At 54.1% G+C, this 23,319-nt stretch overlaps 1 protein-coding gene across 1 annotated transcript in view; it reads left to right on the forward strand.

The window, feature by feature from the left end:
* Positions 1–23,319, forward strand: part of PTPRN2 (protein tyrosine phosphatase receptor type N2) — a 319,743-nt gene that overhangs the window by 47,928 nt on the left and 248,496 nt on the right. The window contains exon 2 of the mRNA XM_036230218.1: positions 5,545–5,595. Coding sequence (XP_036086111.1) covers positions 5,545–5,595 — 51 coding nt within the window. The remainder of the gene's footprint in view (positions 1–5,544; positions 5,596–23,319) is intronic.

The raw sequence follows: 23,319 nt of genomic DNA on the forward strand, positions 1-23,319 counted from the left end.
GGGCCGGCACCCCCGTGCACTGAGCGGCGCTCCCACCCGTGGGAGGCGAACCGTCGTGGAATGAGGGTGCGTCTGTGGGTTCCCAAGCGTCTCGTAGCTATGAACTGTGACCGATGACAGTTTTCCGAGTGAAGGGAGGGACCGAACCCAGAGAACGTGTGGCTCGTGCGGGCTCGTCGCATCTGGGAGCAGGGGCCTTAGAGGGTCTCTCGTCAGCCTCACGCGCTTGCAAACTGAGAAGTGACTTCCTACCGCAGTAAGTCCCCCAATTCGCCAGGCGCCTGCCGTGGTCCCGCACAGGAGCCGTGGACGGCCAGCTGTGTGGGGATGAGGCGGAGCCGGCCAAAGGGGGTTTGTTCCCGGCTCTGGGTCTGAGGGGTGGTGGGGACCACTGTGCGCCACCAGAGCTGTCCTCCCCGACATCGCCGGGGAGGAGACGGGAGCTCCAGGACCCGCCACAACAGTACGGGTGCCTGTGGGGGCCGCAGCTGGGGAGGCCTGCCTGCGGCCCCGGGCACAGACCTGGCTGACTGCGTCTGGTTGTCACGGCTCAGGGCAGTAGCGACCTCGGTACGCAAAGTGCCGTGTCCGCAAGTCGTCCTGCGGCTTCTGCAGCACTGCTGCCCAGACACCTGAGAACCGAGAAGCAGGTCCCAGGAAAGAGAACGGCCCTGGTCAGCGGAGAGCAAGCAAAGTGTGTGCCGGCCCAGGACCCAGCCCAGGGCCCAGCCCAGGGCCCAGCCCGGGACCCAGCCCGGGGCCCAGCCCGGGGCCCAGGCCGGGGCCCAGCCCGGGACCCAGCCCGGGGCCCAGCCCGGGGCCCAGGCCAAAGTGAAACCAGCAACAACGATGACAACAACAAAGACCGCCACCCGCCCTGGGCTCCCTGAGGTGCGGCCAGGTGAGGCCCTGCCCCCCCGCTGGTTTCCATGGACTCTTCTGGTTTATTCAGCGTCTGCCCGTGGACACGCCTCAGGTCGGCTGCCTCCGGGGCCGTGGTCCCCGTCCTCGTTTACAGGCCGGGCCTCAGGACAGACGTGCCGGTCCACACCTCCCATCCTTCTGCAGGGGGCTGGAGGGCCCTGAGTCCAGGCATCGCCAGTGCCCGCTGCCTTCCTTCCGGGGTGCTGGGAGCTGCCCTCCAGGCCCCTGGGCTGGGGCGGGGCATGCAGGCGAGCAGAACTGCTAGCAGGCGGGAGCCTGGGGGCGTTGGCCTCGGGGGCCAGTGCTGTCAGGAGGGGCAGCCTGCAGGCTCAGGGCCTCTGCACGGACGCAGCGACTCTCCCTTTGGGTGCAGACCCCCGCGGGGCCGTGCGGAGGCACAGGCTCTCCCCTCCTCGCTCCGGATCTGCGCCAGGCCCTCCGAAGGGCCCGGGGGTGGAGCGGGGAGGAGATGAGACCGCAGGCTGGGTCTGGGCAGTCAGCCTCGCCACGAGAGGTGCCCGCGGTGCCGCCTGCCCCTGCACGCAGGTGGCGTGGCCGGCGGGTGGGGAAGAGCGCGTTCCGCGCAGAGACAGACAGGCTGGCCCTGTCTTCCCGAGTCCCACTTCCCCTCTGCAAGCTGGCGGTGGGCGGCTGCAGCCCCGTTGGCAGGACGCGAGGTCACGCACGGAAGGCACGCGGTCACACCGGTCAGCAGGCGGCAGCCTTAGTGAAATCCTGGGAGCGAAACTGCGCAGGACGCTGGGAACTTCCCTTCTCGGTATTATTATTTGCTGCTCCGGGAAGCTCACGGAAGACCGACAACGAAGTCACAGAAAAGCCAAGTATGAGAAGACTTTTTGGGAGGAAAATCACCATTGGGAAAATAGTAAGATACTTGTCGTTAATGTGAACCATACACCCCACGTGCCAGGTGGATTTTGCTAGTTTCATTTGGCTATGACACTGAGCTGTCTTGGCTGGTAGCATCATCAGCTCTGTTTTGAAGAAAATTGGGTGAAGATACTCGCGTTCTGGAGAGTGTTGTAGAAGATCTGAAGCCACTGCTCCTGCTCACAGGGCCCATGTGACAGGGAAACCGCTTTATTTTTTGGTGAGATAATTCATTTTACATTGATTTCTTTCTTACAACATTCAGTGCAAGATGTCTCTATTACGTTAGTGAGCATGTGCCTCCGGCTCAGTGCTCCTGGGGGAGGGGAGTCACTTCAGCGCTGTGGTGGTCTCACGCCCTGAAGGCCACGCCCTGGGGATGGAAGGGCTGGGGCGGCTCCGAGGCTGGGGGGGGGAGCGGGTGCGGGACCCACCGTTCCAACCAGCGGGGGCGGGGATCCTGCTCACCCTGACTGTCTCCAGCACAAAATACAAAACCCTCTCTGAATGCCTCTTGAGCGTGATGGGGTGTGAGACACAGAGCTGGCCCGGCTGCTTGCGGAAGAGCTGGGTCCATTTTCATTCCAAAAAAGATAAGAAAAAGAGGCACCGAGCCGGCGACAAGACACTGCTCAGCGTTCTGAGAAGATAAAGGGGAAGCAGGGTGAGAACTAAGGTTCCGCGTGTGTGTCGCGTTTGCGGTTGTGTGTTGCGTAGGTCTGTGCAGTGTGTGTCTGTGTGTGCCAGTGAGTGTGTGCATATCGCGTGTGCATCGTGTGCTGCACATGTCTGCGCTGTGTGTCTGTGAATGCGCGTGTGCGTGTGAGGCTGGAGGGACACCTCGGGATGTGATGAGGAAGGGACCTCGCTCCCTGGCCGCACTCCGGGTGGTCAGCCCAAGGGACAGTTTGAGGGTTTCGGAAACGTCGCCTGTTTTCATGGAAAGGGTGAACAACACCATTCGAGTTAAGGAATTCCAGTTTTGAGCCGTGGATACCAAGAGGTTAAGGGTCAGACGGACTGCTGTGGGCTCTCCTCAAGGACTTAGCTGCTTGGCTTCAGAGTGACATCTGGACTTGAGACCAGCTGTGAGCTCGGCCCTGAGCAAATGGGCTGGAGCTGCTGGCCGCTCTGCAGGGGAGGACGGGAGGTGCCGGCGTGGAGAAGGAGGCGTGTCCGAGCCCGAGCACAGGATGGAGCCCAGCGTTCCTCGGACAAATGTCTTTGTCTTTCTCTCTGTGATTTATAGTCATAATTAGTATTAGTAGGTGGCTGATATTTAAAATGAAATATGGCCTTTCTTAATTTTAGAGCAAATTACAACACAAACAAATTAGCAGTCGAATTAGCGCATTGCCGGCTGGGAGGGTTATGCGTAGCACCTACGGCTCCGGTGACAGACTCGAGACGCCGCGGAGCGGGCTTCCCGGCGCCGCTCTTCCCCAGTCCCCTGGAAGGGGCCGGCGCAGGCGGACGCTGAAGACCAGTTGTTGTTTCGAGGCTGGAATTCAGGAGTTAATTGCGATGCCTGTCTCGTTCCAATCGCGTTTAATGTCAGCCATGATTAGAGCAGGATGGGAAGTGGGTAAAGGCTTTTTCCTGCTGCCTCGTCTAGCAGAGTCTGTCATCTGCCGCTTCCACGTGACGGACACAGAATTCTAAATGTGCGTGAGGCTCCAGCCCGAGCCCTGGGACTGCCCTTGTCCCCTGCGTCCTGCCTCCCTCCTCAGTCTGCTGTGGGCACTGGACGCGCTCTGGGCTAATCCCGGGCAGGGAGAGGGGAAGCCCGTCCCCTCCGAGTGCTGGAGTCTGGGGCAAGTGGCTGGAGCCCCTGCTCCTCCAGTGAGAGCCTTGGTCTGCTTCTGGGCACCCGTCACACAGTCTCCTAAGTAGAGTCTCTGAGGCCAGCTAACCTGGCCCTGCAGGACTTGACTCCCCCTGATGCTAAGACCAGGCGAGTCGAGTGACCTTCTCAAGGTCACTGCTTTTGCGGGGACGAGGTTGGAGGAGTCTCCCTGGCTCTCCACTGGGCAGGACGTCTCTCAATTCCTTTCGGGCGGTTGTGGCTCCGCCACTGGCCGAGCCCTGGTCCTCCAGGGAGAAATAAGCGCCCGAGGGAGGCATGAGGGGGCCCGGAGCAGAACCCCGAGAAACGGCCAAGTGAGCGCTCCGCTAGACCCACAGATGCAGTAGGTGGGACGTGTTCAAATGAGACTGAGGATGAAGATGCTGTTTCTCACGAGGTCACGTCGTTTCAGGGAGATGGAGCCTTCGCTTAGAGGGAGGCCCAGGCCAGTGTCCAGCTGGCCGTGCGGCTTGCACGGCGGCGGGCCCCGCTCCTGGCCGACGTCTTCGGGCTTCGCCTCTGTGATGCGGGGACTGTAGAATCCAGCTCGCAAAGCCGTCGATAGGGCGGACGAGGCCACTGGTCTGGGTGTCCGTGCTAACGCCGCGCGCTGTCAGACCACCCCTCCGGTCGCGGACGACGGCGGCTTGGCGGCCTCCGCAGAGCCGGGTCCTGCGCCCCCTTCTTCCCGCGTCCGTTCACGGGACCCGAATGCGTCGGCAGCGAGGGGCTCAGAGCAGCTCCTCATGAGGAAATTTATGGCTCAATGCTCACAGTGACCCCTGGGGGTGGATTCCTTTGTAATTAATGGCTTCCTAATTTGTCATTCTCTTTCATTCACACATTTCCTCCCGAGCACCTGCCGTGTGCCAGACACAGGGTGGCCATAGAGGAAAAGGGCAAAGGATAAAGAGATAAATCCATGTGGTTCCCCGCCCTGAGGTTTGCCCTTCAGTCGCGGTCACACGCAGTGCGGCTGAGGCTGGCCGCGACGCCCGCACGAGTCAGGGCCGTTGGCACGAACGGGGTCTGCCGGCGGGGAGGCAGGGAGAGGGCACGGTGCCGCGGGGGGCACGTGCTCCCGTGTGGCTGCAAGGTGCGGCGCGTGCAGAAGACGCAGGCCTGCGATGGCTCTCGGCCCGCTGGGGCGGGCGTGGACACAGGCCGGGGGCCTCTTCGGAGCACTGTTCAGGCCACACCTCACTCCCCCCCCCCCAGGTGTGGGTTTTCTGCAGTGCTCTCTGCATTCAAGATGTGCCGGGTCACGGGGTGGACGTCTGCCTCTTCTGGCCACCCCGCCCCACCCCGGCGGTGCTTTGCACCCCCATCTGTCTGTCCCTACAGAGCACGAGTGTCCCCTCCCTCTGCTCCCTCTGCCCCTTCCTTCTGTCCCGGGGGCGAGTGCGGGCAGGTGTCCACTTCAGACATGCGTGCAGTGGGCGTTATGCAGAATGCTGGGGAGAAGGACCCAGAGGTCCCATTCCGGCGATGATGCTGACAGAGCCTCACGGGTCTGGCCCCCCCAGGGGCTCTGCCAAGGAGGTGTCTGAGGAGAAGGCTGGCCCAGGTCCCTCGGCTGCTCACCTGGAAGGTCCCCCCGCCCCTTCCCACCGGGGCAGATGGCCCCTCCCTGTTTCCAGAAGAGACAGGCTGTGTATGAGAGTATTCTCCAGATGGAGAAGCCGGTCCCCTCGCGGACCCCAGCACGTGGTTCTGGCTTCCGGGTGACCCAGCACCATCTCAGAAAAGCCAGACACAGGGAGCCTGGTGTGGGGTCTGCACCGTTTCTTTGGGACTTGGGAGCTGGTGGGTGCCATGGACTCTGACAGACGCGGCCTCTTCTTTGTGACCCTATCGTTTCTGTTTTCTGTCCTTTTCCCCAGGCTGCTTATTGGAGGATGGCCTGTGCAGACCCTCAGAGACCTGCGTGAACGGTGAGTGCGCGCCCCGGCCGACGTGCGGCTGTGGCTCCGGGTTTACCTGTGCCGCCACAGGCAACTCCAAGGACAGGGCCGCCGCGGGGAGCGAAGGCTCTGGGCGAGGTTTGCTGCGGTCGATGCTCCTGAGGAGAGCCCTGGGCTGGAAGGTCTCTGGACCTTGTTAAGGCGGGAGAAGGTGGAAAGCGAGTGGGGGCGGACGCGCTCTGCGTGCGTGTGGGTGTCCGTGTCTGCGCCCGGCCCCGGCACGCGAAGGCAGCGTGTGAGGAGCCTTCCCGCCGGGGCTGGTGGAGCCTGATGCTGACCGGACGGGCGGCCGCAGGCGGGCCGTGCCCTGCGGCCCGCGCCTCGGCGCCGAGCCCTGGGGAAGACGATATTTGGTGCTTTGAGTTTTCAAGTGGGGCTCACAAGGTGAGCCCTGAGATGCCCGAGCGGGGAGACCTCCTGGCGGCTGGGCTCTGGAGGAGGGGGCGCACGTGCTCCCCACCTTGTGATGCTCGGGAGGGACGTATGTGCTCGGAAGGGCTGCCTCGTGGAAGAAGATACACGTAGTGCCTGATGAATGGGTGGCCAGCCCGGGACAAGGCGCACTCTGGCGGGACCTCTTCACGGCTCAGAGGAGGGGTGTAGGCCAGAGCCCCCACCCGAGAGCTCCTGCCGGGCCTGCCCCTGCGCCGCAGGCCGCTCTGGGGAGACCAGTGAGGGGCGAGGGTCCTCCTCTTGCTGAGGGCTCATCTCCGTCCTTGTCCCATGCTGTGAGTCTGGGGGAGGCGCCCCTCACTCGTCCTGGTCTTCTGGGTACCTGTGGGTAGAGCTCGATTCTCAGACTGCATCAGACCCTTGAGATCCTTTCATCAAGGTCCTCCCCGAGGTGCAGGTATGGAAGGCAAACGCCAGATGCCCCAGTGGCCCCTGCGAGACCCGGCCTGGGTCCTAGGCCATGGCTTCGTCTGTGTCCTGGTCGCTCACAGGCCCTGGGAACAAACTGCTGACAGTTCTGGACGGTTCCGTTCTGCGTTTGTTCTTTTCGGGGGAGACGTCCGTGCAGAGTGTGATATGTGGTGACCCGGGGTGCAGGAGAGTAGGACAGAAGTCCTGTCGGTGACCGCGAAAAACCGCCTGCGGCCGCGGGGGCCCCGCCCGCCCCGCGTCTCTGCTCCGCGCTCCCGGCGTGGACGGCGCCTCGCTCGGCCTCACTCTGGGCTCCGGCACGTGTACCTTCTGCAGCTTTTATTTGGGGGAAGCTTTTAAAAAATAATTTTATTTAAAAAAAGCCTCCGCGTGCCCTCAGGGAAGGGAAAGTGGGACTGTGAGGGAGGCAGGTGCGCGCGTCCTGCATCTGACCCGAGGCGGAGGCGCCGCGCACCCGCCAGCCGCACGCGCCCCGCCCCCCCCCCCCCCCCCCCCCCCCCCGCCCTGCCCCGCTGCCCCCCGCCTCGCCAGCAGCCTGCGTGTCCGTGTCCGACCGCCCTTGGAGGTTTTCCTCCACCCCGAGGTGACCCCCAACTCCCCGCCTGGCGTGGAATCTCATCAGCGTCATATAAGGTAACAGCTTCGAATTCTTTGTAAAAGGAAAGCAGTTTAAATGTCAGTGTAAACACGCAGGGCTTGATTTAAAGAGACGACGATATTTGATATTTTCTCTGGTAAGGGCTGGTTCGGACATAGCAAAACAGGCATCGTCCAACCTCACAAAACTGTGCGTTGTGCATAGCCGATGGGGAGGAATAAAAAAGGTCACGGCCTGGATTGACGGTTGCTACTGGTGACTGCATGACAGCCTGACCCGCACACAGGTGTGGCACAACTGCTGTGTGGAGTCCGGAATGTTCTGTGGGCAGACACAGGATTCTTCTCTCTTTCTCTACGGTCTTACTCCTTTTCTTGGGGTATAGGTAGAAATATATAATTCTAGTAGACTTATGTATGTTTTCTTAAGCTCAACAGACCATGTTAATCACAATTAAAATTGAAATGTTTGCATGGCATAAGGTACAGTTGTCCTTCGGTACCCTCGGGGGATTGGTTCCCGGGGCCGCTGTGGACATCGAACACCGAGGATGCTCACGTTTCTGGTATGAGACGGACTGGAGCAGGGCTGCAGCCGGCGCTCGGCATCCGTGGGCTCACGGCGCCCCCGCCCGCAGGCGGAACGCGGTTGCCATCCCAGCTGGTCGGATCCTCAGACGCAGCACCTAGGGCTGCGCAGGGCCGACTGTGTAGTCACTGAAAAAGATCTGTGTACATGGACCCGCGTCGTTCACAGGTCAACCGTACTCTGCAAAGAAGGCCCAAGGATAACCGGACTCACCACCTCACACCTTTAGGGTGACTACTGTAACAAGCGACGCAGCAGACAAGCGTTGGCGGGGGCGTGGAGGAATTGGGACCCGGGCGACTGCTGGTGGGAATGCCAAACGGTGCCGCGTCTGTGGGAAGCGGTCGGCAGTTCTGCAACAGGTCGCGCGTGAAGGTGCCGCTCGGTCCGCTTCCGGGCGTGTGATCGAAGGGCGGAGGGCGGGGCTCGGGCGTCGCTCTCAGCCGCTGACGCGTGCAGGCCGCCCACGCGCGTGGACGAGCAGCGGAGCCTGCCGTCGCCCGGGGAAGGAAGACGGTTCTGACCCGCGCTACGGCGTGGGCGGACGTGGCAGGTGTGATGCCGGCGAAGTGAGCCGGTCAAAAGGGCAGGAGTCGTCGACGCCACTGGCACGAGGGTCCCCAGGTACGCAGGCCTCGTTCGCCTGCGCCCGGAGAGCCTGCGTTTTCATCAACATGCAGGCAGGACCCTCCGCCGGCAGAGAGCATGACGTGCGGAAGGCTCAGATGAAGTTCGGCGTTTTTGTAGCAGTGCAGTATTTTTAATTAAGGATGTATTTGCACACTTAGTATACTATACTATGGTGTAAACATAACTTTTATGGCACTGGGAAACCAAAAAGTTCACATGACTCGCTTTATTCCGGTATTTGCTTTATCGCACTGATCTGGACCAAACCCACCAAATCCCTGAGGTCTGCCTGTAGTCCAGGTCACAGAAACAGAACATAGATGGTGGGTGCGGGGGCTGGGGGTGCGGGACACGGGAGTTGGTGTCTGATGGGGACCGAGTTCCCGTTTGGGAAGGCGGGAAAGCTCTGGAGATCGGGGTGACTGTGGCACACCAATGTGAATGTGCTCAACGCCACAGGACTGTACACTTAAAAATGGTTACGAGGGTAAATTTTATGTCTATTTTACCACAATTATAAAAAAGACGGACAGACTGGAGAAACCTGCAGTAACAGCGGCGGACCAAGGGTTCAATTCTTAACTACAAAGGGCTCCCACACATTATAGGAAAATGGCAAAGAATTCAGGAGGCAGATGGGCAAAGACATGAATGGTAACTCTGAGACGCAGAAATGAAAATGGCCCATATGATGTACGAAAATATGTTTACCCTCCATAATAATTAGGGAAATATAAATATAAAGCATACCATCAGATTGCAAAAATGATAAAGATGAATAACATCCAGTTCTGGGAAGAACTCAGGGAAATGGACATTTATGTACTTTGCTGCGAACCGCGTGAGTTGATAACAATCTTTAGGAATGTAATTCGGCAATACCTATTACATGAAAATATACTGATGATTTATTTTGGGGATCCACATGTATAACAGCAAAGGTATACGACAGTATTTATAATGGCAAAAAACTGTAGAGTCTGCAAGTTCACCGATGTGGGAACGGTTTCATAAATTATGGTGAATCCATAGTGTGAAATGTTATGTAGCTGCTTACAAACAAGTTAAATGTCTATTTCAGGAAAATGTTCGTTACATGGTAAGCGGAATACGTCAGTTGCAGAGCAGTGGTTGTAATATGATTCCATTTTCTGGGAAAGCTCATATATGTATACAGATTTCCCATTCCCTATATGACCAGAAAGAATGATGTAAAAAGGATCAGTGGCCTCTTTGGGGGGCAGTTTGGAGGCATTATTACCTATGTTTAAATATCTTGACATTGCTTCATGTATTAAAGCAATCTCCTGTTACCTTTGTAATAAAACTAATCTAATACAGCCACGTCAGTGTCTGCTGAGCTGATTCTGACAGGCAGGTTTGCTTAAAGCCTGCTGACTCGGGCCCTGCCCGGTGTGGGCCAGGACTCCAGCCAAGCCCCCAGCCCTCACACAGCGGGCAGTCACGGGGAGCCATGAGACCCTGTTCTGGCTACAGGCGGAGGCGTTGGGGGGAAATGTCCTGGGCATCTGAGGTGGGTAGGCAGGTGGAGAGATGGTACCTGGAAGGTGGTCTGTGAAATGGGGGTAGCACTGAGCAGGTAATCGGACAAAAACCCAGGCACAAAACGGCCCAGGAAGACCAGTGAGGGATCCTCTTGGGGGCCGTGCATGGAGGGAGGGAGCACTGGGGCCTGGCGGGGCAGCCGGTCCCTCCAGGGTGCTGCCGCAGCTCCAGGGACCGGCATCCGTCAGCGAGTGGCGCGAGAGCCTCACTGGGCCGGGCCGAGGTGAGAGGGCACTGCGGCCACATCTGGCGGAGGCCGGCCTGGGGTCAGGGCAGCCCACGGCCCGCTGCCCCTCTTGTGTCGGCCCTTTGGGGGCTCGAGATGTGGCTGCTGGTCCTCACCGGGCGCACTGAGCCCTCAGCACGTGAAGGACCCCCAGCTACCCCCCTTTCCTCCGTTCTCCCCGTCCCTCCCTCCTCCCTTCTTTTCCTTCTAAAGCTTTGTTCAGGTCCAAAGGAAGCAGGCCAAATCAACGTTTTTATTGGTAGTTCTCAGAACATTTTTTTTGGTTTTCATTTTAGTGTTTGGAGATCGCAGGCCGGGTCTGTCAGCTGCTTGTCGTGACCTGCTGGGGGACTCAGCACGCTGGGGCAAATTCGATAAACAGAGCTATTCTGTTTTATTGCACTGGAAAAAATAGAATAATGAGAAGCTTTAATTTGATAAGTGGGAGACTGTGAGAAAGTACAGTCGGTTTGAAAAAGAGATTAGGCAGCAGCAATAAAATCTGCACCATACGAAGCACGAGCCACTCAGAGGGCCCGTGAGCTGGACGTGCGGAGGCCGCCAGGCCGGCCTGGGAGACCAGGCTGCGGGGTTCAGGACCCTCCGGCCTGTAGGGCCAATTTTGGGGAACTTAACACTGGGTTTCCACCGAATGGCTTTAAGAAATCAGCTTTACAGTAACCATTTTACCACTTTTAGGGGCGATGACGCTCCTGTTCTGGCCACTGCTAGTCTGCTAATAAAGCGACACTGAACGACTTGCTCGGCAACGGCCTCCTGACTGGGCCTCGAGACTCCAGGAGTCTGGTAACGGTTTTGTCTGGATGGGTCGCAGTTCATGGCGTTAGAAATCCCGGGTGATGATGCTGAGGAGCGTGGCCTCTAGGGGTCATCTTCTCAGCGAAGCGTAGAGGCCAAATCTGTGGGTTTCGATCCTCAACAATGATGCCAGTTCACTCACCCCCTTGGGCCGTTCCTGAAGCGGCTTTTGGACATTAACATGCAACGTCTGAGCGTCTGCATGGACCCTTGGCTGGAGGCCGCGGGCGGGGCTCTGGCGAAGGTTGCCCAGTGCTGTGGGAACGATGCCTAAGCGCGCTCACTCACCGCTCACCCTTGCACTCAGTGCTTGCCCCACAGGCCCTCGCGCGCCTGCTTCCTGCGGCCGTGTTTCGCTGCTGCTTTTTTGTTTACATGCCCTCGGAGCCCATTTGCCTGGGGTCGGAGAAGTAATTCCTTTAAGGAAGTGGTGGTCTGCTCGGCTCTTCAGGTCTTACCTCTCATCGAACTGTGTCCTTGGTTCTTGATGATGGCTGGGGAGACGGTGTGAGCCTGCCAGGGAGAGCCCCACCCCTCCCGTGGCCGGCAAACACTCAGGGGAGCATTTGCCTGCGTCCCTGGTTTGGAGCTATCGTGCGTTACTTCTAAACCGAATTATACGGACACCATGTGGATGTACTCTCACGCAAAGCAAGCGATTTAGAAATAGAATAAGAAGTGGCACGTTTCCTTCGTGTCCTCCAAGTCTCACCTCAGCAGAGGCGGCGGCTGTTCCAGCTGCTCCGTGCCCAGCCCGCCTGCGCCCCACGCGCGATACCAGGAGGCCCGCTGGGCATTTCCTCCTGACATCCGGAGTTCGCGGACATCTAGCCAGAGCGCGCGGCGTGGTCCCGCCCGCTCTGTGCTGTCCTCGGTGCTGAAACAGTCTCCGTCGTCTGAGGCGGCTCTGCAGGCAGGTCGCACCCCGTGGTCCTCGCAGAGGGGCAGTGGGCACCTCGCGCGCAGACCCAAAGCCCAGGGGGCGGGCTTTGTCCTCGGTGTGAGCAGGAGGCTCGTTCCACTCCAAGTTCCAATTAATCAAACCTAAAAGGGAAAGGAAATTAATTACCGAGTTAAGCGGTGTGAAGCAAAGTTTAATTTGGCATATCAACAGGAGAAGAAATGCAATTTCGAGCCTCCACATTAATGACTTGAGAGGAGTTAAAATGGATTCAGCTCTGTTTGTGCACACACGCGTGCACACGCACACGCGTTCAGAGAGCGGCGTGAGTGCAGGCACACCGCTCTGAGCGTGCCCCGGCCCCGCCTGCCCTCAGGCTCGTCTCGCCAGCGTGTCGGGGTGGAGGAGCAGGAAGGGCGCCGCCTGACACCCCTCCACCCCTGCGCGCCTGGTCACACCCGCGGCTCGCACATCCGAGTGACTGGGTTTCGCTTCTCTCCGTCTCCAGGGTGGGGCAGGAGTTGTGCTTGCCAGAGCCCCGAGCTGAGGCCCTCGACATGGGGTGCACACCTCCCCCTTAGCGGCTCTGGGCCCTGACTTTTCAGACACATGGGCTGATTCTTCCTGCATCGGGGCTGGATTGAAAGGCGTTCATGTGTCAGGGGCTGATTCTTGTGTCTTCTCGGGGCACAGGACGTGTTTGTGCCCCGTGTCAATCGGTGCCGTCGAGACCACCCTGACGCAGAAGGTCCCATAGGCCACTAGGAAGACACACGGCTGTCTTTCCAGGTGGCCCGGCCTGGTGGTCAGTCTTAGTTCTTTAGCAGAACGGAATCGATTTTATGTTGTTTACCCAGTTGTTGGAACAATATGCTGTGACCTTATTTGATTATAACCTATGTCCAAATGGAACTTCTCCACTTCTCTCTTGTTTCTGGCAAGCTAGACCCATCGCGACGGCGGGAGGAGGCAGAGTCTCTTTCACCTGTGGCGGGAACAAAGGCTCCTTGGGAAGTCTGATGACTGGGGCAGGGTTTGTTGTTCTTATTTGTTTCAGAGAACGGAGACGCGCTCGGGCGAGCAGAGGGCTCCAGGGGTGGTGGTGGGGGGGGTCAGGGGCCAGGGGGGGTCAGGGGCCAGTTGTCATGGGTCCAGCTCAGTCGTCAGCTCCGTCTGTTGAGGGGGGTAGGCTCGGGCCAGTCTTTGGACTTAACCACTGAGTCGTGTGTCTCCTGGCCCAACGGGGTCAGGGACCGGGAGGCCTCGGGCTGCTGGCGGCTCCTCCCTGTCACAGGGAAAGAGTATCAGCAATCCGTATTTTGTTTCTTCGCTCTTTAGACGTAATCAGAAACAAACAAACTAGGCCCAAACTTTGCACATTGTTCTATCTGTTCATTGTGGATTAGTGTTTCCATTTTCTTAATCTGGAAGCCTGATGTCATTGACTCGTCTGGGGGTGTGTGTGTGTGTGCGCACATGGGTAGCCATGTGCACACCTGTGGTCGTGGACTCCGCAGTGGTCTGGCAGTCAGGAAACTTGGGGCCAGTCCGGGCTCTGCCGGCAACAGTGTTCTTGACCTTCCGTTCAAATCTCTTCTTCATTGAGGCACCAGATTCCTCACCTATAAAATGAGGAGTTTGGCCGCATCAGGGGTTACAAACCATGGCTGCCCATGAGAAACTTCTGGAAGCTTTTCAACAATACTGGTGCCCAGGTGTTGCGGGCAGAGCTGGATCACAATCTCTGGGGGTCTGGGCATCAGCTTTTTCCCTCTTTATTCCTTTCTTCTTTTTTTAAGCCCTCTGAAGTGACTCTAATGTGCAGTAGGAGTTGAGAACCACTGGCCCAGAGGTGGCTAAGTAACCTTCCGACCCTGGAAGTTCCATGACCTCTGCAGCGAATGCCAGCTGTGCTTTGTGCAATGAAACCAGAGGTCGGGAGGGGGAATCCAGTCTCCTCATTACTGCTCCTGTGGTTTGTTAGCGAGAACGTCATTAGCATAAATGATATTTCTCTGTGGACATGCAAATCAATGCAAATGACGAATTTGCCATTTCAGAAATTGCAGATTACAGTGCAAAGCTGTCTTAGGTAAATAACCCTAGTCTAATTGAGTGACAGCATTCTGTGTTTCGTTATTAAGCCCAAGACACAGGAAGACTGTAAAAATGCTACAATTTATTGTCAATATCTGCATGCTGTTTTGTAATTTGTGGGAAATTTCATATGCTTTAATTTCATTTGAGCCACAAAACTCTGGTTGCGTCGTAGAGCGGCTACTTGTACCGCTGTCTGTCGTCAGGGAGAAACAGGAGTGGGTGGGGGGGGCAGGAATGGCACACTTGGCCGAAGCAGAACACAGCTCAGCCCGAGCCGACGCAGCAAGGCCCGATCTGCGGCTGCTCGGCCTTCGGCCATGGCGCTTCCTGATTTCCGGAGGCCGGTGACTTAAACGTGTGCCATGTAGGGCAAGGAGACACATTCTGTGTTTACGGAGGTCCTTTTTGTCACCGTGCAGTCATATGACAGGAAGACCACTGCGAGGGAGGGGAGGGGATCTGGCTTCGAGGCCCGAGTCGCGTCCCCAGGATAAGCAGCTCAGCACAGGTGACCAAGCACGTGACTGTGGGCTCCTTGTGCCGCAGACTCAGGGTCAGAGACCACGTGCCCAAGTCCAACACATTCATGGCAGGTAAAGACACTGATACAAATGCGTAAAGTGATTTGTTCCTTAGCTATTCTTAATGAAGTGTGTCTCAGAAACAAAATTATTTACTCCTTAACGTATCAAGATAAGATATATGTTAAAACCATTGTAGTCACAGAGATAAATAACTTGAAACACGTTACTCAACGTCCACGTTTCGCTTCTGTTTCTTACCAGATTTCCATGTGCATCTCCCTTCTCTGCAGAGTTTTATCCTTCTCCATGACCTTCACTGCTTCCTCCCGTTTATCACATAAACGATCCTAGTTCTGTTGGCAGGAATTGTCGAGGGCTGGTCACAGCTGTGTCTATTTGTAAACGCAGAGACTTCTGTGTTCTTGCTTGTGGTTCTGGGTTGTGGCCTCCTCACCGCCCACTTGGTCAACATGTGCGATTCCTGCCGTGCCTGAGGGGCAGGGATGCCGGCCACTGCCGGCGCGCGCTTCTCCGCCTGACCGGTGCCTCCCTGGGCGCGGCTCCTGCTCAGCCCCGGCGGTCGGGCGTCCGCGCTGCTTGCCAGCGTCTAGCTGGCACTTGCGTGGCCTTCACAGACTGTGCCGGGCCGCTCTGTGGATACCTTCGCGGCATCGTCTTGGCCGAGGAGTGTAAGGCGCTGGGGGTGCGGTGGGCCCCGGGCCTCTGGCTGACCGCAGCGTGGAGGTCGCCTCTGCGTCCTGGGAGCACAGTGCACGTGGCTCCTGGTCCGTGTTTTCCAGCGCAGACAGTTAGGTTTTCACACGTAGGTGTTGCTGTCTTTTCTCCTCCGACCGGCACGTGAGCCCCTGGGGCCCCTTCTCCCACTGTCACGCACCCCCTCCTGGTGCAGCCCTCGCCTTCCGGATAGGTGGCCTCGCAGCGAAACTGCTGACCGCTCTGTGTGACCTGTCCCCGACCTTCACCTTCCCCACCTTGCTTTTGCCCACGGCACCTGCCCTGGTCGGAATGCTAGTTATCATGTGTGCGGCTTCTGCCTTCCTGCCCCCTCGCATGTGAGCGGCAGGGCGGGGGTCTCAATGTTTCCAGGTGTCTACAAGTGCCCAACACAGAGTTGGTGCCAAGCACAGGCAGTGAAATGATTAGTGTTTACTTTGTGTTTACAAGACATGTTGCTCTGAACTTCCCTCAATCAATTTTATCAAAGTAATGCACATATGTAGTTTCTAACTGTCAACTGACATAAAGTATAATAAAAAGCAACAGACCCTGGCTGTCCCCTCCCCAAGCTCCCTCACCTCCAGGAACACCACCTGACGATTCTGATTGCGGCCTTGTGAGGATTGCCTCCATTTAGTCACAATGCGTGCTTCTGCCACATTTATTATGGTCCTGCTCCTTCTCTGCCCGGCCCCCGCTGAGGTAGCTGTGTCTTTTTAGTGCCCCCTGCAAGGCAAGGGCGCCCCGTTCTCCTCTCGCCCATCTACGTTCCAGGCTCTGTCAGCCAAAATTTTAATTCCACGGCTAAGAGCACAACATTTGTCCTGTAACTGTGGTTTTCCCACATTGTGGCTGTGCAAGGTCTTTGTCCAGACCTTCAATAGAGCCCCCTGTTCTACCTTACAGCTGCCCCAAGTCATGCCACCTTTGGATTTGTGCTTTTGGGCCAGTCCTTTCTTCGGAAGTTTTTATTCCTGTTTCCTAAGCTTCTGATCACTTTCCCAAGTGTCTTCATCCTTGTCCACTCTGTGCCGTCTGTTTATTGAGTCCCCATTTCCAGAGAATTTCTTCTCAGAATTTGGGCTCCCTGGCCCATAGCACAGGGCCACGATGCACCTCCTTCACAATGGATACTGGGTGGGCTCTCTCACCATCTATGAGCAGGAGGGAACTTCTCCTCAATGGCAGGGGCTGTGGCCAGGATGAGGCTGCCGAGGGCTGGGGTAGAAGTCTGGGACCCTAGCTTCCATGACCCGCACATGGAGCTGACCACAGGGTTTGGGCTGGGCAGCACCGGAGTTGGACCCTGCTGAGTCAGGAGAAGAAAATGAAATTTAATTTTAAAGAACTGAAAGAAAATAACTACCAACCTAACATTCTATACCCGGAGAAAGTATCTTTCTAAAATGAAATGGAAGTAACATTTTTCAGGCCATCAAAAACGATAACTACAACAGCAGCAGCAGCAACAACAAAACAGAACTCCTTGCTCGCTGCCTTGAATACAAATACAAGGCATTCTTCAGGTAGAAAGTCCGTGGCCCTTGATGGAAGCAGGGGGGTGGGCGCGAGAACGGGGTGAAGGGGCGCACACGAGCAAGGCCAGGCTCTCCCGGGAAGAGGGGAGGGGAGGGAATGACCGGACAGACAGCGTTTCTGGGGAGGAAGGTTTAATGTTGCGAAGATACCAGTTTCCTCCGAATTAACTTTTTGTTTAAGTGATCACATAAAACATTAACAGAGTTTCTTTTGAAATTAGGCAAACTAGTTTTAAAATTCATGTTGAAAAAAATATATAAGGCTAAGCAGGAAAGTCATGAACCAGAGAAGCTGCTTGCGGGGTGTCGACCGACCACCCCAGACCTTGGTGCTGCACGATGACGGAACACTTCAGCCAGGAGCTGTGATCATGAAGAGACAGACAGATTGAAGGACAAGAATAGCAAGTCTAGAAATAGACCTAAATGCATATGGGTATTTGGTATATGATAATGATGACATTTTAAATCAGTGGGGAAAAATGTATTATTCAATAATGATTTGGGGACAACTGGCCAGACATTTGGAAAATGTATAGCTGGATCCCTCCCAAACTCCTTACCCCAAAATAAAATCCAGATGGCTCAAAGACTTAAAAGTATCATGGGATTTTATAACTACTAGAAGAAGACTTGGGGGAATTTTTAATAATTTTGAGAGGGAAATACTGTTTTTAAGCAAGACAGAAAACCCAACATATAAGAAGATTTTAAATGCACATGCTTTTAATTCACCACTGCTATGAAATTATATAATGAATATGCTTAAGTATATGTGTCAAGAATCAAATGTGAAGTGTTCTTTTGAAACATTGGAATAGAAAAAAAACCATGAACATTGTAAATATTCTTCAAATTATGGTTCGTTTTCAAGATGGAATTCTATATGTGCCGACGTAGAAAGATCTGAAGACATTTTGAATGAAAAACAAAGGTGGAGAACAGCTGGGATCCATATTAGGAAAAAAAATGGAATTGGACCTAATTTCTTTCAGAAGGAGCACTCCTATATACTTAAATGTGAAAGGCAAGACTATAAAGATTTTTCAATGAGAATATAACGTTTTCATGACCTCGAAGTAGACAAAGATTTTGAAACAGGGCATAAAAAGCATTAACCACAAAGGAAAAGATTGATAATTTTACTTATGTTAAAATCAAGAACATCTCTTAATAAAAAAGAGACTAAAATGAGAATTAAAAGACAAGCAACAGAGTGGGAGAAGATATTTTTAATACATATAACCAACAAAGGTCTCATAGTCAAATATATATAAAGAATCCCAACAAATTATTAAGAGAAAGATAACCAAGAGAAAATTGGCAAAACGTCTGAACACCCGTGACTCCGCTGAGATGCATGATGAGTTATGTCTGAGCCATGGATACAATCCCGAGGATGAGGGAGCCTCACAAGAGTGTCGCGGGTCCTGACGGGATTCGATGATCTGCCCCAGTCTGGCTGCCTGAGTGGAGATGACGGTGAAGAGATGAAGTCACCTCTGCAGTTTCATCCGTGAACGAACGAATGTCCAAGACCAAGGCACAAAAATAGGTAATAGAAGTACGTCCACAGTTATTGTACTTGTCACACTTAAATTAGAAAATAACGGTGATTAATATGTCCAAGAAAATAGATGACGGAATGGAAAATTTTATCAGAGAAATGGAATCTGTGATTAAAATAATCAAACGAAAACATTAGCACTGAATTTAGGAGCTTGATGGACATAACGCAAGATCAGACATGGCAGAAGAGAAGGTTTGTGAACTGAAGTTAGGCAGCAGGAAAGAACCGCGACAGCAGAGCGGAGCCGATAAAAATGGCAGCAAAGGGCATGTGCGACGTACGGCGCACGTGGAAAAGGGATCTGCCTAGAGTTCCAGACTAAGAGAGAAAATGGTGCAAAAACAATATTCGAGGCGATAAACGTCTGAGACTTCTTTTCAAAAAAAGAGACACCAAACGTTGGATTGAAATCATTCTGAGTATTTCTATGACTTAAGGAATTAAGGTAGAAATCAATAACGAAAAGATAGCTAGAAAATCTCTAAATGTTTGAAAATTAAGTAGTGCTTTCCTAAATACCCCATCTGTCAAAAAATAAATCTCAATAAAAATATTTTCTAATCTCAATTAGAAAATATCTTGAACTGACTGATAATGAAAATACAACATTATGACATTTGTGGGATACAGCTAAAGCTATGGTTTGAAGGAAATTATAATCTTAAGTACTTTATTTAAAAAGTTGAAAATGAATAATTCAAGAATACATCTCAAGAATTTAGAAAAAGAACAGTAAGTTGAACTCAAAGAAATAGAAGGAAGGAAATAACAAAGAGCAAAAATCCTATAGCAGGAAATAAATATACAGCAGAGAGAACAAAGTCAATCATTGGTTCTTTAAAAAACATTTTAATATAAATTTCTGGCAAAAGTGATCAAGAATAAAAGATGGAAGGTCCAAATTACCAACACCAGAAATAAAAGTGGGCGGCACTATAGACCTTACAGACGTCCATAAGACAGTAAAGGAATATGAACTTTTGCCTACAAATTTAGGTAAAGTGGCAAACCTAGATATGTATAATATACTGTTTCGTTACGATTCAGCAATTTCACTTCTGGGTATATATTCCCAAAAGAATTACATACTTAGATATTCAAAGGACAGGTACAAGGATGTTCCTAGCAGCTTGATTCATATCTGTGAAAGCTGAACAGATTTATTTCTTATGATCCAGTAATTCCACTCCAATTATGTACCCAATGGAAACACATACTTAGATTAGATATACAAAAAAAAATCTGTATAGAAATGTTTCTAGCATCATGATTTATAACAGACCCAAACAGGAAATAGCTTATATGACTGTCACGGAGGAATGCGTAAATGTGGTATGTTCATACGATGAAATTCTATAGCGAGATAAAAAAAGAAGAAAAAAACACGTTGTTACACAATCATGCAGGTAAATCTCACACACACAATGCTGAGCAAAGGGGCCGATGGAGGAGGACGCACAGCGTGATTCCGTTCACGCAGTCAAAACAGGTGCGGCTAAGCCGATGACGACCGAGCGGGGCAGGGGCCGCTTCTGGGGTTCGGGTCTGTCTGAGGGGGTGTGTTCCTTCCGTACAAATGTGTTAGAGTGGACACTTGTCATGTGGGCACTTTTTGGAACACGTGATATTTTAATAAAACGTTTATAAAAGTATTCTTGCTATAGCTGTGGTTTGTTTTCCTAACACTTTGAACATATTCTAGGGGCCTTAAAATATATTGTCTTAGGTGATACTGACAGAAAACCTTTGCGGCGGAAGGTTCCAAGCATAACGTGACCTTCGCCCTTACCAGTTAGAGGTGCGGCCTGAGCCAGATCCGGCATCCTAACTCCAGGGCACTCCACTCTTCAACACAGGATGAAGATTAAAGGCTTGAAATCTGCTGCTTTTTGAGCTCCCTGTATGAGGAATTTGCCGTTTCTAGTTTTTCTAGCTGGATAGGTTTGGATGTGCATTTAGCGAACAAACCTGATTTCTGAGCACCTATCATGTGTTATCCACTGTGCGGACACTTGCACGCTCTTTATGAGGAGTTTTCTAAGGATGTGAGAAAATCCTTGTGGAATATTTTTATTGAAAAAGGAAGCTCCACAGTGCTGTGAGCCATGGACCTCAGCTAGGTGAGGAGCTCCTGGCGGAAGACCAGGAGGTGCTTGAATCTCACAGCGATTCCTCAGGCTGGTGCGTCATGAATAGTTTTGGTTTTCTTCTTCACGGCATTCTCTGTGTGTGCAAAGGCCTTCAGAGAAAACCCACTGTGGCGACCAGGGAAGGGTGTCCGCAGAGGTCCGGCCTCGCCGTCTCTCTCTGAGCCACAGGACCGGACCCTGCCTCCGACGCGCTGGTTCACACCCGCTCCCGTGTGCGTGAGCCCCCTCTTTTAAAAACGATTTTTTGTTTTCATTTGGTCACACAGTGAAGTGCTGCAGCGTGCGCATGTGTGTGCGTGCCCATGTGTGTGCGTGCGCATGTGCGCACAAAAAGGTCCACGTCTTGGAACTGGTGGACATTGCTGTCGCGAGTGTCTCCTGACAGCGGGCGTGCGCGCTAGCGCGTGTGGCCCGTTTGGCCCCGTTCAGCCAGAGCCCGGGGAGGACTGGGGGTGGGGTTCTTCAGTGGCTTCCTCCCCGGCGGCCGCGGCCGCCCCGCGTCGGCCAGAGGTGGCCCGCACCTGGGCACCAGTGTCCACATGCAGGCGAGGGGCCAGAGTGTCAACGGGCCTTGTTTCTGGGACCGGAGCCAGGTGCGGGCCGGCCCGGGCCCCGGCCACGGAGAGGAACCGCGCCACGACCCGTTTCAGCAGCGCGCCCCTTCCGTGTGGCAGCTGCTTGGGACCTCTGTGCGCAGGGCGGCCGAGGGGGTGGGCGGCGCCATTCGCCCCCCCCCCGGGGCCCGTGCCCACCTGCGGGGCCTCACGTGTGTGTCGCGGGGCCCTCCTGGGCCACACGTAAGTGTGCGTCTTTGCTCGTGAGCCTCACTCGGCATCCGGGGTGGGAAGCCGAGGCGGGCGGTCGGCTGGGGCCAGGCTCGCGGGCAGCTCGCAGGGCGGCCGTGCCTCCTGCCAGATCCGAGACCCTCGGCCCGCTCCACCCTCTCCACGTCCTCCTCACCTACAACGCGAACGAGAGGGCGGTCGCCGGGGTTCGGGGAAGTGACGCGAAGCACGGAGCTCAGAGGCCTGGACGCGCGCCAGCGATGTCCACCGCTCAGCTCCAGTGTGGCCCCGACTCCTCGGCCTAACAGTGCTGCGGGGCCCCTGCCGCTCCACCTCCTCATCTGGGAGGGGCGGGGGCCAGCCCGGCCCGTCTCCAGCATCCCAAGAGCCTCACTGTGTGCGGAAGGCTCACATTTTCCTTTGGTATCTTAAGAAGTGGCGGCATTGAGATACATTTGCATTTTAAGAGGCCCTGGCTTCAGGGTTTCTTCTCGTAGCTTTGGGCTGAGCAGCAGAGAAAGCAGGCCTGCGGAGTGGGGTTCAGATGGCAGTGTTTCCCCTCCAGGCAGCTGCTTTGTGTCCCTCGCATGCCCTGGCCCCCTCGCTTGCCTTCGGGGAGCAGTCGGGAACTGCCCCCCATCTCACAGACGAGATTCGCACGCACTGGAACCGAGCTCGCCCAGGCCGGCAGACGTGGGGAGCGGCCTTGCCACCGGGTCTCCTCGTGGGCGCTGTGAGCCTGTTCTCCATCACAGGCCCGGCCCCCGGGCGGCAGGTCGCAGCGGTTCAGGTGGCACCTGTTATTCCAGGCGGAGTAGAGTCTCTTTCTTCTCAGTCCTTACTCCCGTCTTCCCAGACGTGTGAGTCAGGAGATCGGGTGGCATCCAAAGCTCGAAGCTGCCGTTGACGGGGTTTGCAGGTCCCCTTGAGCGAGGAGCCGAAGACCCAGCCCGCCCTCCTTTCTCAGACCCGGAATGCCGCCTTTGCAATCAAGCAGCCCCTAGGACATGAATTTTCATCTGCCTTTTTTTTTTTTTTTAGTGTTGTAGATTTTTCTTGGTTGCTGTTGAATTTTGTTATAGGCAAGCTCTGTTATAGTTTTCGATCTCTGAGGCGAGATATAGTAAGCATGTGAAATTAATGGTTTGAGCACAATTGCATTTTTAACGACATTTTCTGCAGGTCCTCTTTGCCAAGTGGAGCTTATCGAAGGATTTCTGGGCTGAACCTTGGTTGATTGCTGTTGACCTAACTACCTCTGTAAGAGCAACTTGGTCTCTGGCCTCAGCATCTCTGCTGGAGAGAATTCCACAGGTCTGATCATGAAGGACTTAAATGGTTTAGGATTAAGGCAAACTTTACTATTATTATTATTTTTTTTTACCCCAAATCTTAGGGCTTATTTTCCCCACAAGTATTGATGGATATGTTTTATCACTACTTTTAAATGTAAAAATACTTAAATTTCAGTATATCCCATTTATATCAAACAGAACATATGGCTCTCGAAGCAGCACAGAACATACTGGAGAGAAAACCAGCAATTTGCTCCATTCTTCAGCTTCATTTTTCTTGCGCTTTCATGGAAACCATAAGATTGTTTTTGTGTTTCAGATCAAACATGTTTTTGAGCAAAGAGTACATTACCCAGCTGTCCTAAAAGCCACTACTTATCACTGTTCAAATTTAATCCGAGCCATCTGTTACATTTTTTTTTCCTTTCCATTTATTTTTGAGGCACATCACAGGAAAGCTGCCTCTTGACATATTACACTTGGAGAAACTGCAGAAAGGAAAATATGACAGAAACTTTAGGTACCGTTTTGTTCGTGCATTTTGCATAACTAATTAAAAGTAAAGCTCCACTTGGGGCTCGCAAACCCAGTGCTTGTCACCCCCATTTAAAAATAAATTCGAAGACGCCAAAGAAACAAAACCCCTCTTATATTAGTATTTTTAAGAGGGTGGGTCCCAATAATATGCAAAGTTCTTCTTTTTAAGTGTGATTGTATTGAAACTTTTATCTGAAGGCTTGGGACTGAGCGTAGCACGGGACACATCGACGTAGCTGACCGG

This window comes from Rousettus aegyptiacus, unplaced genomic scaffold, assembly GCF_014176215.1.
Source record: "Rousettus aegyptiacus isolate mRouAeg1 unplaced genomic scaffold, mRouAeg1.p scaffold_m13_p_13, whole genome shotgun sequence".
Classification (NCBI taxonomy): domain Eukaryota; kingdom Metazoa; phylum Chordata; class Mammalia; order Chiroptera; family Pteropodidae; genus Rousettus; species Rousettus aegyptiacus.